Source organism: Abrus precatorius, unplaced genomic scaffold (genome assembly GCF_003935025.1).
Source record: "Abrus precatorius isolate BTA unplaced genomic scaffold, Abrus_2018 Scaffold3, whole genome shotgun sequence".
NCBI classification, from domain to species: domain Eukaryota; kingdom Viridiplantae; phylum Streptophyta; class Magnoliopsida; order Fabales; family Fabaceae; genus Abrus; species Abrus precatorius.
In genome coordinates, this window is record NW_020874373.1 from 4,904,997 (window position 1) to 4,920,160 (window position 15,164).

At 33.7% G+C, this 15,164-nt stretch overlaps 2 protein-coding genes and 1 pseudogene across 2 annotated transcripts; 1 reads left to right on the forward strand and 2 right to left on the reverse strand.

The window, feature by feature from the left end:
* Positions 1–1,254: 1,254 nt before the first annotated feature.
* LOC113861643 lies at positions 1,255–5,319 on the reverse strand (annotated as a pseudogene).
* Positions 5,320–5,864: 545 nt separating this feature from the next.
* On the reverse strand, positions 5,865–7,719 carry LOC113863828 (pectinesterase-like). Its single transcript, XM_027497558.1, has 2 exons — positions 6,705–7,719; positions 5,865–6,580 (listed from the first exon to the last, which is right to left on the reverse strand). The coding sequence occupies exons 1-2, from the start codon at positions 7,717–7,719 to the stop codon at positions 5,865–5,867; spliced, it is 1,731 nt and encodes a 576-aa protein (XP_027353359.1).
* A 2,085-nt stretch (positions 7,720–9,804) lies between these two features.
* LOC113861057 (acyl transferase 4) lies at positions 9,805–11,504 on the forward strand. The gene is made up of 2 exons (XM_027493658.1): positions 9,805–10,212; positions 10,623–11,504. Exons 1-2 carry the CDS (start codon positions 9,805–9,807, stop codon positions 11,502–11,504), a joined length of 1,290 nt encoding a protein of 429 aa, XP_027349459.1.
* Positions 11,505–15,164: the final 3,660 nt, after the last annotated feature.

Consider the following 15,164-nt stretch of genomic DNA (forward strand, 5'->3'; position numbering starts at 1 on the left):
CCCAAAACAAAAAGTCTTAGCATTATATAAATTTTGTCCCTCAGAAGTCATATCTTTAGAGTATTGAAATAACACATATTGAAGAGAGATGATAAAAAATGGGTTAAAGCCACCGAAATAAGAATCAATAAAAAATAGAATTTTGATCCTCTTGTATGGTTAAATAACATGAATTAGTCACGTTGACGGGAGAAAAATACAAATTTTATTAAGTAAGAAATCATTATAATTGGTTATAACTTGTAGGACTGGTTAATTAAATTTAATATATATATTTTTCTCTCTAACATGGCTATATCACGCTGTCCAACAATGTCCGAGAATTCAAATCCTAAAAAATAGATAAATAAATTAACTCATCATCTATTTCTTGCCCTTGTGAAAATCTAAATTTTTTTAAATGGGACCATCCCAAGTCTGGCAGTAAAATCTAGCAATTGATGTCATGAGGAGCTAGAGCATGTGTCATTTTGAAATGTATATACGTATATATTTTTATATTTTATGAGTGGAATATGAAAGATAAATGGGCAGGAATAATCGCAAACTACCTATCAATTATTTCGTTTTTCTTTCAAATTTCAATACGCTACCTTGCAAGAAAAGGAATTACGATTGAATAATGCTTAATCTTTCTAAAAGATTCGACGCGATTCCATGCCTCACCAAGTATAAATGGGTCACTTTCAAGGGTTAACTAGTGTAAAAAGAGATCTAGAAAGAAAATTAATCACAGAACCGACCTGAAAACTTAGGGCGATGACATGCCACGACTACAAAATCTTTCAATGATTAAATTACATTGACGTTCGGTGATTGTAACTATTTTATGAATATATCAAACATGAGTTTCGTACTGGTCCTTCTCCCTTTCGGTTATTTGATAGTTTAAGGAGGATATTTTCTTTTGAATATAATTATTTGCCGAGCTGAACCTACTAAATTCATTTGTGAGATTTTTATTTTGTACGTATAACATATGGATGACTCGATAATTTAAAAAGAAAAAGAAAAAAAATCTTTTACTTTTCATTAGGTCTCAAGCCTCTCTTGAAACAAAAAATGTTCAATCCAAAAAAGAATAAGGGCAGGGCTTTCGCCTTGATATTATTGAGAACGAGTTAGCATGCAGTCATGTAAATAACATATATAAACACGCATCAGTCGGTCGTATGCTATCCCAACTTCTTCCTCTGCCTAGAGTCTTACGCAAAACATGAAACATCATATTTTCAGTTAGTGAATTAAACCAACAAGACATTAAATTAATAATCGGCAAAAGTTAAGCGCACTGGCTTTACTGAGAAGAACTAAAAGTTGCAATTGCATCCATTTCTTCTTGCAATAGAAGAGCATCAATGAAGACATCAAGATTTTCCCCTTGCATCACATCATCTATCGAGTGATAAGTGATACCAACTCTATGATCAGTTACACGGCCTTGAGGGAAATTGTATGTTCGGATGCGTTCCGATCTATCCCCACTACCAATCTGCACAGTTTGACGAAGTCCAAGTTAATCCAGATTCCAGAATGCAAAGGGGCATGGCAATTGAACAGAATTTACTAAGAGATCTCTTCCACCTGCTCTGATCGAAGCTTTGATCGACTACTCTGAAGTCTGAGCCTTTCCATTTCATATAGCTTTGCACGCAGTACCTTGAGAGCTTTCGCCTTGTTCTAAAAGCAGAAATGAGAAGGCAGAGATAGAACGTAAGGAGAAGAAAAATAACCTATCACAGAAGATAAATGCAGAACAGAGAAACCAAAATAGTGAATTCATCACTTATCATAATTAACTAAGCCTGCCTCATCAAATATGCCAGAATGGCCCTTACAAAATCTTATTATTGAAACAAAATAAGCTTTAAGGAAAATAAGTAACATTGAGAAAAACAACAAAAAAGTTTTGAAACTGAAATGTAATTATACCCTAAACATACATTTCTCAGTGAAAAAAAATACCAACAGCACAAGTGTGCCAAGTTTAAGCTGCCTACCAGCCTCAACTGAAAGAAGACATGCCACATACAATTCACTCAATCTAACTGGAAATGTGTAGATGGCTTCATCCATGCCATATGAAAACTGCAAGAAATTACGAAGTGGCTGTACACCAGAACATATTGCCTCAATAATTACTCTCGCAAGTATAGATAAAATTTATGCAAGGCTAGTTAATTAAATTGCAAGTCAATCTAGAAAAATTGTAGCACTATTATTAACTCCAGCTCACAGAGAGCAATTTGGGAGTTAATTGTAGCACTTTATATAAATAAACAAAATGAGAGTGTGTAGTTGTACTGAAAAAAAAAAAAAAACACACTTCCAGTCAATAACATTATATGTGAAATATGCGAAATATTTTGAACCATTTACCACATGTTGAGAGCGCTCATATTGTATAGCAATCATAATCCCTGTTGGAAGTGGGTTACTCTAACAGCACTATTGGTTGTATTTGCATGCTGACCGCCTGAACCACCAGATCTATAGGTATCGATTTTAAGTCTTCTTCAATTGAACATCAACCTGTTTAAGGCATGTTATTAATAGCTATAAGACACCAGCAGTCCCGCAGGAGAAAAAAGTAGGAACACATCATAAGATCAAAAGATATTAATCAAGCCTTCATAATTCCACTCATCAACTAGCAGAATCAAAGGAGAAAAAGAAAGATATAAATTGTATAGGAATGGGCATTGATTACTAAATTACTTCATCAGCCTGAGGGAGGATTGCAATAGAAACAGCACTAGTATGAACACGTCCTGACTTTTCTGTCACAGGAACTCGCTGTTAAAAGAAGAACATCAGCAATTACTAAGAGTAGATGTAGTTATTGGTTGTATATGAGAGGGTTAGCAAAAACCTGTACTCTATGAATTCCACTTTCAAATTTTAGTTTCCCAAAAACACCAACTCCAGCAATTGCAGCACTAGCCTCCTGAGAAAGTAAAGTCCAAACCACATCACTTACAAGTTACAAGATGAATTCAATTCCACTATCGAGAACTTGTGGCACACAGTACAATCGGAGACAGAGGGTCACAATGAATGCAAGGTGAATATGTTTTCTTCACCAAACACGAATATAAAAATAATGGTTAAGAACAGAAAAAAATCAGAAATAGAGTAATCGTGTATACGAAATGTATGATAGAAAGAAGGTATAAAAGTAACACTCTCAGTTCACAGACCAAGAGCCTCCCTCTCTAGGCACAACTAGCCTCCCTGATCATTTTCTTCCATAACAAACTTCTCTCTCATCCTTTTCTATTTAAGTGACTCCCCATTACACGTGTGTTCCCTTTCCCTTCCTAGTGTCCACACACCAGATTTTGGGCCTTTCTACTTGACTCACTAATGGGCCCATATCAGTCACCCACTCACCCTAACAGAATATTGCAGTAAACAATTCAAAACACGTTACTAGGAAAGTATTGAAAATCAGGTCATATTTAGTGTCTATTAATGTCTGAAATATGTACCTTGTATCCTTTAAGATCAGATTGAGCTATATCTACTACTTCAAACTTCCAGCCTTTCTTGTGAGCATACTTCTCATACCTAAAGTATGTAAGACAAGATTCCTTTAAGAAAACTAACAACAGTTTCTGAATCAGACTAATTTCCAGTGACATAAATGTAACCTTGCATTTTAAAGATATCCATTGCAAACAAGGAAGCCTCCTCCCCACCAGTGCCTGGATAAAAATAGAATAAGAAAATGAAAATGGGAAAAAAGAAAGCAAATAGACAGAAGTAAACAGGTACAGTGGTAAAGTGATCAACAAGACCTAAGACAACTTAGCAAACATTCATTAAGCATGAGTTTGATGAACATTTATAATAGATATCCATTTTCAACAGTGACAATTTACCTGCTCGCACCTCCAAAATGCAATCCCTTTCATCAGCATCATCCTTCGGAAGTAATGACTTCAGCAGCAAATTTTGCAGTTTTCTTTCCTCCTCTATGGCCTGGCCCATCTCCTCTGAAGCCATATTAAGCATGTCTTTATCCTCAGAACATTCAGCCATTAGTGACTTCAAGCCACCAATTTCCTGCATAGTAGAAAGGTTGTTATATAACATATCCAAAAAAAGAAAAAATACTCATCTTCCCTTTTTCCTTCTTATTTATTTAAACTCAAAAAGGCATAGTAATTAATTCACATCAGAAATGTAGATAAATAGATAGTATCATGCCAAAGGCTATGTGGTAAAACATTATCACAGAAGAAACAGCAAAACAGAAAGCATTTTCCCACTGGGTGGAGTTAACTGAATGGATCAAATGACATATTTATACTGGTTTCTACGTCATGAATCTAGTAAAGGAAGAGCCTAACAAAAAGTATATACATCATCAAGTAATGTTTGCTAAGTAAGGTATGCTTAACTGAATAGGTGAATGCCGGAATAAAGTCATGACACAGATTTAGACAGTAAGGAGAACCCTCCATCACATATGAAAGTTAACACCAACCTAAAATTAAGCCACAAAATACATCAACTTATTACCTTCTGTTTGGCCCTCAATTCATTAATAAGGTCCACAGAACCACTCAGTTTCCGAAGCTCCTTGTTAGCTCTTGCATAATCAGATGGTGATGCTTCTGGCTGTCTTCAATCAACAACAGAAATTAAACATAAGCTAAAGAACTCCAACACCATTCAATTATACAATTACACTTAGGTTTAATCGCATAAAATAAATTAAAAGAAAAAAAAAATATTAATTAGAGAAAAAAAAACATTGGGCAACTAAAATAGCACATTAATCATCTGTCATTAAAACAGATGTGCAAAACATTAAAAAGAAAATAGAGAGAAAGAAATCCAAAAAGAAGAAGCAGTGCAAGTGCATTACCTGATTTAGGATATTGTTAAGACAAGCAGTCCTGTGCTCAATAGCCGAGAGTCTTTGTTCCATTATCTTTAAGAGCTCCGGTGACAGTTGAGGTTCCACTTCTGTTAACAAAAACCATCAACCTTACTTAAAGTAACTGTCAGAGGCAAACAAGGTGGTATCTATGTATTGTCGTTACCATAATAACAACGAAGGATTATGGTCTGCTCCGAACTATACATTATCAATTAAAAAATATAATCAATTTAATAAACCTTAAAATATAAAGGAAACGAAAGGTTACCGGCAAAGTAAGAACAAAGGAAAAATGGAGGTCGGTGCCGGAAATTCGGGAACGAGAAATCGGAGTTTGGCTCAAATTGCTTTCGAAATCGAGAAAGATAACGGTAAATAATAAAGCTACGATGGAATCTCATTGTTATTTGTTAATGCTTTTCAATGTTTTTTCTTAATGTATTTATTATCATAAATAATATATTTATTTTAATTTAAATAAAAAAACCTTCTTCCAAACATTCCTTAAAAGATTTCATTAAAAGCCAAACAAATAAATGTAACTAATCACGCTTAATTATACTTGAATCTTTATCCTCTCCCGATTTAACCGTGATATTATCATTTTTCTTAAGTCACCTCACTAGCTAATTAATTACTTTCGATTTTAAAATTTTAAATCAATATTAACTAATTAGTTGAACGAAAATGACCTAATTGACTTTTACTTGAACATTAATATTTTTTGAGATTAATTTAATTTGAAAATTAACCGTGATGACGAGCAATTAAGATTACCATTAGAGGCAAGTATAATGATGAAATGAAACGGAAACTTTTGGCTAATGGAAGCAAATTTTCATTAGAAAAAATTCCATTACACCCTAGATATTGACAAACGAAATTAAAGAACTACAAAGAATAATAAATTGCGTGGGTGCGCACAGTGGCTCTGATGTGATAAAACTTGATGTTCTAAGAAGAGGTTTGGTTTTTAAGCTTTGACGAAGCCAAGGGCGTGAGGAACATGAAGACTCTTGATCCAATCAACTCCAGAACCAGGTCCAGCCTGGAGGAGCTTGCCAGCAGTGAATTGTTCAGCTTCGGCACGGCTGATGAGACCACGGTAACCCTTCCACTTGACCCTTCCGCTAACATTGGCACCAGGACCATCGTTGTTGTACTCAGCATAGTACAAGGTGTCAAGGAAAGCATTACCGGCCCAAGGGAACCACCCATCTGGATGAATGAAGTCTCCGATAGTGGATTCCATGACAACGGTCGTTGAGAGCTCCTTCCATGGCCTTCCCAAGTAGGATTTAATCTGAAACCTCACAGGGACAAGTGCTGCTTCTGGGACGATCTGGCAGTCCTGGATCACGATGCCAGTGTTCATTTTCTTTGTCTTTGTGCCGTCTGCGGTCACTGTGTTGAATTGGTTGTCGTTTGGCTTCCTCACAATGATCACAGAGTGTTGGATTATTACTGGGGATGTGCCAAAGATGAAGTCAATGGTGCCAGAGATGACGCAGTTGCGGTAGAATTGCCTGTTGGCTTGAGCGTACAAGGTGTCTTGGTAACCCAATATGTGGCAACCCACGAAAGCAGACGCGTCTCCTTGGTTCCTAAGTGCCACTGCTTGGTGACCATCAGGTCCAGCTGTGTTCTCAAATGTCATTGCCTTTGCGATGAATCCTGTTGCAGTGTTGGCTGCATGCATCCCATGCAAAATCAATTAGTCCACGTTAATTCATTCATGTTATAGTATATATATGTATACATGTGTGTGTAAGGAAAATGGTTTTATTTAATAGTAATAAAGTAAATTAATTACCGAAGGTGGCAGTTTGCATGGTCGTGATGCCGCCAGCAAAGCTCTTGTGACCAGTGACAATGGTCTTTAGAGGGCCATCACCATACATGAGAACGTTCACTGCTTGCTTGGGAACGGTGATGTACTCATCATACACACCAGCCTTAACATATATAACGTATCTAGGACCAGAGAAACCCTTAGGGTATGAAGCAATAGCTTCTGCAATGGTTTTGAATTGACCACTTCCGTCCTTGGCAACAACAACGTTGGGCTTCACTCGTGATCTCCATCCCTTGCCTTGAAGCTGAGCCAAAAGCTTACGATCAGCAGCAGAGAACCAAGTGGGGTATCCTTCTTCATCAGCCTCAGACCCAAGAAGACGACGGGAAGCAGGTTTAAGATCCAACTTCAACCCGAATTGTTCAAGGATCTTGGACAAATCAGTCACAATATCAAGCGTGATGGCAGTGATTTTCTCCACGTGGTCCAAACCCTGCTCGTTCAACTGCTCCTTGATCTTCTTCTCACCATCAGTTCCACGGTCAAAACCATCCATGCACGCTTGTTGGTAAGAGATAACAGCACTGAGCCAGTTTCTGATATCAGCAGATTGAAGATGAATGTTTTGCACGTCGTTGTTGTGAACCAAATCAGTGCTGAGTTGAAGACTTTCTATTGCAGATTGCAACAAATCCTTGCAATCATCGAGGGCCATCTTCGTGCTGTCATCTTTTCCATACTCCGTTGTGAGCCTGTCGCTCATGTTAAAGGCTTTGATGACACTGTCAGTGGTTGCTTTTACGGCAGCGGCTATGTAAGCCTTTGGATCAGTGGCATTCACGCCCTTGACTGAGCTAAGAGTGTCATGGCAGAGTTTTTGATCTTCGGTGTCTTGGCATATAACTCTGACGGATTTTTGTTGAGATTGGATTTCTGGGTCTTCGCTGTTCTTGTTCACGGCAACCACCACTCCGAGGGCTACACCCACGACAAGGATCAGAGAGACCGCAGAGATAATAACCTTTCCTGACATTTTTTTTACTTGAATATATATATATTTTTTATTTCTCTCCTTTATTGGATCTTCTCTTCGATGGTCGAATAGAGAAGATGGGTTTCCTCCCCTGTGTGGGGTGTGTTTATTGAGGGGGAGGCTTGAGGAGTGATGAGACATGGAATGAAGTTGGGCTTTTATAGGTGTAGATTCTTTAATTTTAGGCTAATAAATTGGAAAAAATGTGTATATTTAGCGGGTTTTGAGGTGCTTCTTTTATGAATGAATGGCACAATTTGTCGTTGGCTTCAAAAATTTAGGAGTGGAATGAGACTTTAGATCACTAACTATTTTTGTATGCTATGTTTATGCTAGAAAGAGTCTTTTACGTTGATGAGGTTAATTGTGGGTCTAAGGGAGACCATTTCTTCAGCAAGCCTCTCGAGCTATTTTCTAGGGAAGTTAATATTATTATATGCCTTATATCATTTCCCCATTCACGACTCCACTCATGTGATTAGTTTCACATAATCAAAATTAGTTTCACATATTTTTTAAAATTCTCCAATTGGATGTTACAGAAAAGCGATATCATTCCATGATTTCTTTAACACTTTTTATTATAAATATTTATATAATGTCAACGCGTTTAACCTTCCATAGCATACGCATAAAATATAACTAAAATTTTAAGTTGTTATAAGTTATAACTTCAAATAAAAAAAATAAAAAATCAGTTTTGCAAGTAGAAAAAGAATGTAACATTTTCTATGAAAAATATTGAGTAAATTTTCAATAAAATTAATTAATTTTATTTATAATATTTTTATAATTAAGAATTGATTTTATTTTAATCAAGTTATATAATACATTTTTAATCAGTGTTTTTATTTGCTTTGATTATTAATGTTAGTACTATAATAACACTTATATTTTACTACTTTGTCAAATAAATAATTTATTAAAGATTGTTAAAACTAAGTAAAATGTAAATAATAATGCATAATTACCCAGTGATCAGTAAAAGTATAATATTAATGTTTAGAAAAAATTAAAATATTAATGTTATTATCTATCTGAACATGAGAACGAATATTGTAGTATTTTATTAAAATCATACTTATATTCGTCTTTATATCAAATACTATATTATCATTACTTTAGTCAATAACTAATTAATGCCTATAATATAATGTGCATTTGCATACAATTATTTTGAAATTTTAGGAAATAAAGTATAATTTATCTTTAATTTAAGGTCAATGTTTTCTTTGGGTCCAGGGGATTTTTGTTTTAGGAGTAGATGTTTATGCTTTTAATTCTGGTCAAGAGATGTAAATGTTTAAAAACTCTAGTTTATTTCAGTTCTCTGTATTTTTTATGGGCTGAAGTGTTTTGGGTCATTAATTTATAGCTGCTCCAGATTTTCCAGAATAAGAAAATGGTTCATTTCAGTTGGGCTTTTGGTTCTTTGATAAAGTGTTTGGAGAAATAGAAGATTTTAACAATCCTAGATAACAAGCAGTGTAGAGACTAGATAAGCTTTTCACAAAGAAGACAGGCTTCGATTTTTAGGTTTTAATTTGCCTGTAACCATGTAATTTATCATTATTTTATTTAATATTTCGATTATTTTTGTTTACAGGACAATTTACTGTGTTATGTAATTATAATTTGCCACAACTTATTTTAAAATAATCGTATTGGGACGGATGCATTCATGTGAATGATATCGATCACATGATTTACTCTACCATTTGCTACGCATAAATGACTTCCAAACTTCATTTTGTTGATCAGTTTACAATTTTTATATATATGCTCCAATACATTCTGTTCATCTTTCTTCAAGAAAACAATGGAAAAAACGTGAAGATTTTAACATATAAACACTATTACTTTTCAAAAATAAAATAATAAATTATGGCACAAACCACAATGCTTGGCGGAATAGTTCAGTTTCTACTTTCTACACCAAACAAAGTTTAGACTTAAAGGCCAAGGAGCTCGAAACATAAAATACCAATTTCATCATTTATAAATAAAGCTTACTCAAAATGCATCATGATATGCATATAGATTCTTACCAAGCCTTCTTTTTTACTAACGTTTTCCTGCAGGGTCATGGCAATGTCTGTGATAAGAACAAAACGAGGCTTAGTTAAACCAGCTGAGGAAACTCCATTGATCACGCTGGACCTATCAGCCATCGATAGATTACCTGTTCTAAGATGCAATGCTAGAACCTTACACGTGTTCAGACATGGCCCTGAAGCCGCAAGGGTCATAAGAGAGGCCTTGTCCAAAGCACTGGTTCCTTATTACCCTCTTGCAGGAACACTCGCTGAATCCAAACCAGGGTGCCTCCAAATTCAGTGCTCTGGTGATGGCGTGTGGTACGTTGAGGCATGTGCTGATTGTACCCTTGAATCTGTCAATTTCTTTGATGATGTTCAGTCTCTTCCATATGATGATCTTCTTCCTGATGATATTCCTGAGATCAAACACGTCGAACCCCTCGTGCAAATGCAGGTATCACGTTCAAAATTTCATCATAGCTATAGTTTAACATTTGTACGTGCATATACCATACTTCTTTTATATGTCTACTATTTAAATCATTAAAAATTAATATCCCATGTAACATCATATATTATTATTTTTATATAGATACATTTAAAAACTACATCTTAAATATAAAAAATTCCTTTTTAGTGATATAAAAGCCATTATTATACTTTATATGCATAATCAATAAAAAACTTAAACAATTCCTCACTATATTATTTTAATTATTTGTGTACATAAATATTATGCTTACACAAGAAATGTTCTTGATTTAATTGTCGTTAACTTTTCTTTTATCAGCAAGCATAGTGTACTTTACTTGTTATCATTGAATATGTCAATTAACTAAAGAATATTGATTTTTCCTTCCTCAGGTGACACAATTTGGTTGTGGGGGTTTTGTGATAGGCCTCATATTCTGCCATAGCATATGCGATGGTCTAGGAGCTGCACAGTTTCTAAATGCCGTTGGGGAGCTAGCAAGGGGTCATGAAAAAGCCAGCATCGAACCAGTGTGGCAAAGGGACTTTTTCCCATCTCCTCAAACACCCCAAGAAGCTACATTGCCACCAAAGCTACCCCCACTTCAAATACCAGAATACAAACTAGAGCATGCAAACATAGACATGCCCATGGATCAAATCATCCTTCTGAAGAAAGAATTTCAACAAGTAACTGGACTCGGTTGCTCTGTCTTCGAGATTGTAGCTGCAGCATGTTGGAGAAGCCGAACAAGAGCCATTAAATTGGAACCCAAAACTCAACTGAAGCTTGTGTTCTTTGCAAATTGCCGTCATCTCTTGGACCCTGTTCTACCCGATGGTTTCTACGGAAACTGTTTTTTCCCAGTGACGATCACAGCTTCATTTGAGTATCTTAGAGAGGCTGTGATGATTGATGTGGTGAAGCTGATCCAAGAAGCAAAAGCCAAGTTACCCGTTAAATTTGGAAAGTACTTGAAAGGTGAACATTTGCAAGGTGGAGAGAAAGAGGACCCATTTGCACCTCCACTCACCTACACTACTATGTTCATATCAGAATGGGGAAGGCTAGGATTCAACCACGTGGACTACAAGTGGGGTCCACCTGTCCACGTGGTTCCCATACAAGGCTCCACCATTATACCCGTGGCCATTGTAGGGTCCATGCCTCTACCAAACAAAGGGGTTCGCTTGATGACGTGGTGCGTGGAGGAGCCACATCGAGTTCCTTTCCTTAATCACATGAGTGGAGTCGTGAATGGGGAAATGATATAAAGCTTATGATAATATTAACTTCCACGTGGAACAACTTTTTTATGTCTATGCCTCACTGAGGAATAAGATCAAAGTGGTTTGGTTCAAAGTAAAATTAAGAACTTGAAATTGCAGTTTCTATCGTCTGTTATTAATTCCGTGATGCCCATTGGAAACAAATTGTAAACTCCGTGAAGCTTTTCTAATCCCTAAAGTTTGTTGGAATTTGGAAATTCTATTTATGCATCTACTTTCACACGTGAAATAAATGAAATATCATTATAAGCTAAATATAAATTTAAATGCTTAACGTGATATTGAGTGCCTGAACGTTGGATTTACAAGCACAAACTGGGAACCTAGCTGGTGACTTCTAAATTTTTGCTACAAATGAGTGATTAGGTTTAGGGAGTCTACAAAGCGTGTACAACTAGTGGTGGTGGCCTTAGACAATAAGTTAATGTAGCAAACAAGATGTTTGGTAAGACAAACCATAATCAGAAAGATCCTTGCAATCCTGAAAATGTCATAAATGGAGGAAACTATATTCAGTATCCAAATTTTGAGAGAGCGTTATGTTTGGTTCATTTCTTTGGCTTCTACCTTGTCCGGCGAATGCATACAAATGAATCCACACATGACACCAATCCAACAGAGACATGATCAAAGGAAAAGTTGTTTTGGTACGAGAAAATGAATTCTTAATCATTTTAGGGACATCGTACTTCAAGTTTAATGAAATTTTATAAGATATATTTTCTTATTTTAATCATGCATAAAGATATTTAAATTTATATGATAAAATCCTTGAAAACTTTTAAAATTAAGCATTCAAATAATCAATTTCTATAATTTAATACACTAATTTAAAAATTTCCTTATACACTGTCTTTGATGTTTTATAGGAAGTTTTTTCAAAGTCACTTTATTTCGAGAAATTTAATATTCTTACAAAAATTACTTTACTATAATTTATTCAAAAATATAAAAAAAAATGAAATTGTGACATTACTTGTTTCATTAACTAAAAAGTACATGTTAAAAATTGTGAATTAATTTTTTCTTTCGTACTTTATATAAATTGTTGTAAAACATTATTTTTCTCGTTCCCAAATCAACCAAAGGCCAGAAGCCAACACAGAAGGTAAGATTATGGGGAAACCATCCTCCTAAGTCAACCTCAACGAAAAGGAGAGATATATTTTAAAAAATATATAATATTTATAAAAGTAAATAAAAATTTAATATATTAAATTTATATTAATATTATTTTTGGCTCATTTTAAAAACTTAAAATTATTTAATTATATATATATATACATATATTAAATCTAAATGTTAAATATATGAAAAATATCTTTCACATGATGTTGTCGTGTGATAGGTAATCTTAGCTCGATCACCATAGAGTGGACCCGCAGTTTTTGTTTTTGGTCTGAGTCTACACGTTATGTCTCATATGAAAGTCATTTTTTTTATTGTTATTTTGTTTTTATCCGTATGAAAGTCATTTGTTTTATGCTTTCCACCCTGAACATGGCCCACGAGAAATACTCACTCGTGAGGGCCCATCCCCTGCCGCTTTCAAAATAATTGTATGCAAATGCACTTTATATTATTGGCATTAATTAGTTATTGACTAAAGTAATGATAATATAGTATTTGTTAATTTTTTTCTAAACATTAATATTATACTTTTACTGATCACTGGGTACTTATGCATTATTATTCACATTTTACTTAGTTTTAACAATCTTTAATAAACTATTTATTTGACAAAGTAGTAAAATATAAGTGTTATTATAGTACTAACATTAATAATCAAAAGCTAATGAAAACACTGATTAAAAATGTATTATATAACTAGATTAAAATAAAATCAATTCTTAATTATAAAAATATTATAAATAAAATTAATTAATTTTATTGAAAATTTACTCAATATTTTTCGTAGAAAATGTTACATTCTTTTTCTACATGCAAAACTGATTCTTTTTTTTTTATTTGAAGTTATAACTTATAACAACTTAAAATTTTAGAGTTATATTTTATGCGTATGCTATGGAAGGTTAAATGCGTTGACATTATATAAATATTTATAAATAAAAAGTGTTAACGAAATCATGGAGTGATATCGCTTTTCTGTAACATCCAATTGGAGAATTTTAAAAAAAATGTGAAACTAATTTTGATTAGTGACCTGATTATTACTACATTAAGGTATTTAATTGTCATTTTAATTTAATTTACTTAAAAAAAAGAGAAAAATATCATATTCTACGTAAAGGAAGATGAAGTGTTTTTTTAATTTGGTAAAAGAAAACAATTTTAAATGCCACGCCATCTTCTATTTATTGGCTAAGGAAAAATCATGGTTGAAGCTAAAGCTCAGAGAATTCAAAGGTTGATTTTTTAAATTTTTTTTTTTTCATTTGGCAGCACAAATGAATTTATACTTAGAATAATATAACAGGTTTGTAAAATAAATTATTTTACTCATTTTAGCCCATTAAATTAAAAAATTTAGATTTAATTTGACTTAAACAAATAAAGTTCAATTTCTTTGTTGGTTTTAGAAAGTTTAACAAGAATAGTGATTAATAAAATGAAGTTAAAAATAATAATTTAATTTAAGTTTAAAATATATATTTTATCGAACGAATTTGAATCAGTTTCAAAGGACAAGTTGATTTTACTCACTTTAGTCAAAATCACCAACTCAATCTAAGTTAACTATTTTTTTTATTAAACTTTATTTTTGACCTACTCCCTTAGTCTTAGACTTTGCCTATAAGAAAACAATGTTTTGAAAAATATAACATAGTCAATTTGAAATAGAATTGATTTCCTGAAATTTAAAAATCAAATTTAATGACATTCGATTCTGTGGACAACTAAAGAAATAAAAAGTAAATCAACAAAAATAATAAAAATTTAATAGCTTTATCAATACTTTTTTTTTTAAATCAAACTTAAAAATGTAAAAGGACAAACAAACTGTCCGGAATATTAGCAGCATTGAGCTATCATGGAAAGTAGATGCTTGCCCAGCAAGCGATATCAAAGTGCATATATTATGCACGAGCTGCTAAACAGAACCCACAGGATAAATTAGAATCTGCAGAACAATAACTGAGTTCTTTATCCAGTGAGATACCACAATTTTCGTAGTTTTTATTAGCCTTTAGTTTGAGGATATCCTTTTCAATTTAACCAAAAAAAATATTATCTTTCTATACTTGTCTCTTAAATTTTTGCATTCTCTTAGTTTGAGTGAATATTTCTCAACCCTTCCTATTCTTTCTTTCTGGCTTCTAGTTCTAGTACACAACTTTATAATTGTTTTGTGTTGATGGTTATGTCAATGTCACATGCAATGTTGCTGGTATATATTTCTGTCATGAACAGATAATGTTTTTTAAGTCTCAGTTTGTCTGATTGACCCTTCAAGGCATTATTTTTCTACCTTCGGGATTAAGATTATTATTATTATCTTAAGAGTGGTATTGATTGTTGAGGTTATTTGATCATAAGAGTAAAAATTGTCAGAGTGATAAGTTTAAGAGTGGGATTAAATAAAGCTTAATCCAAGTTTTATCCGGTGATCGGAGCGATAAACCTTTCTTTTTGTTCCTTTGTTTTGTTTCTCTCTCAAGTGGAACATCCACTCTAGCGGGTGTT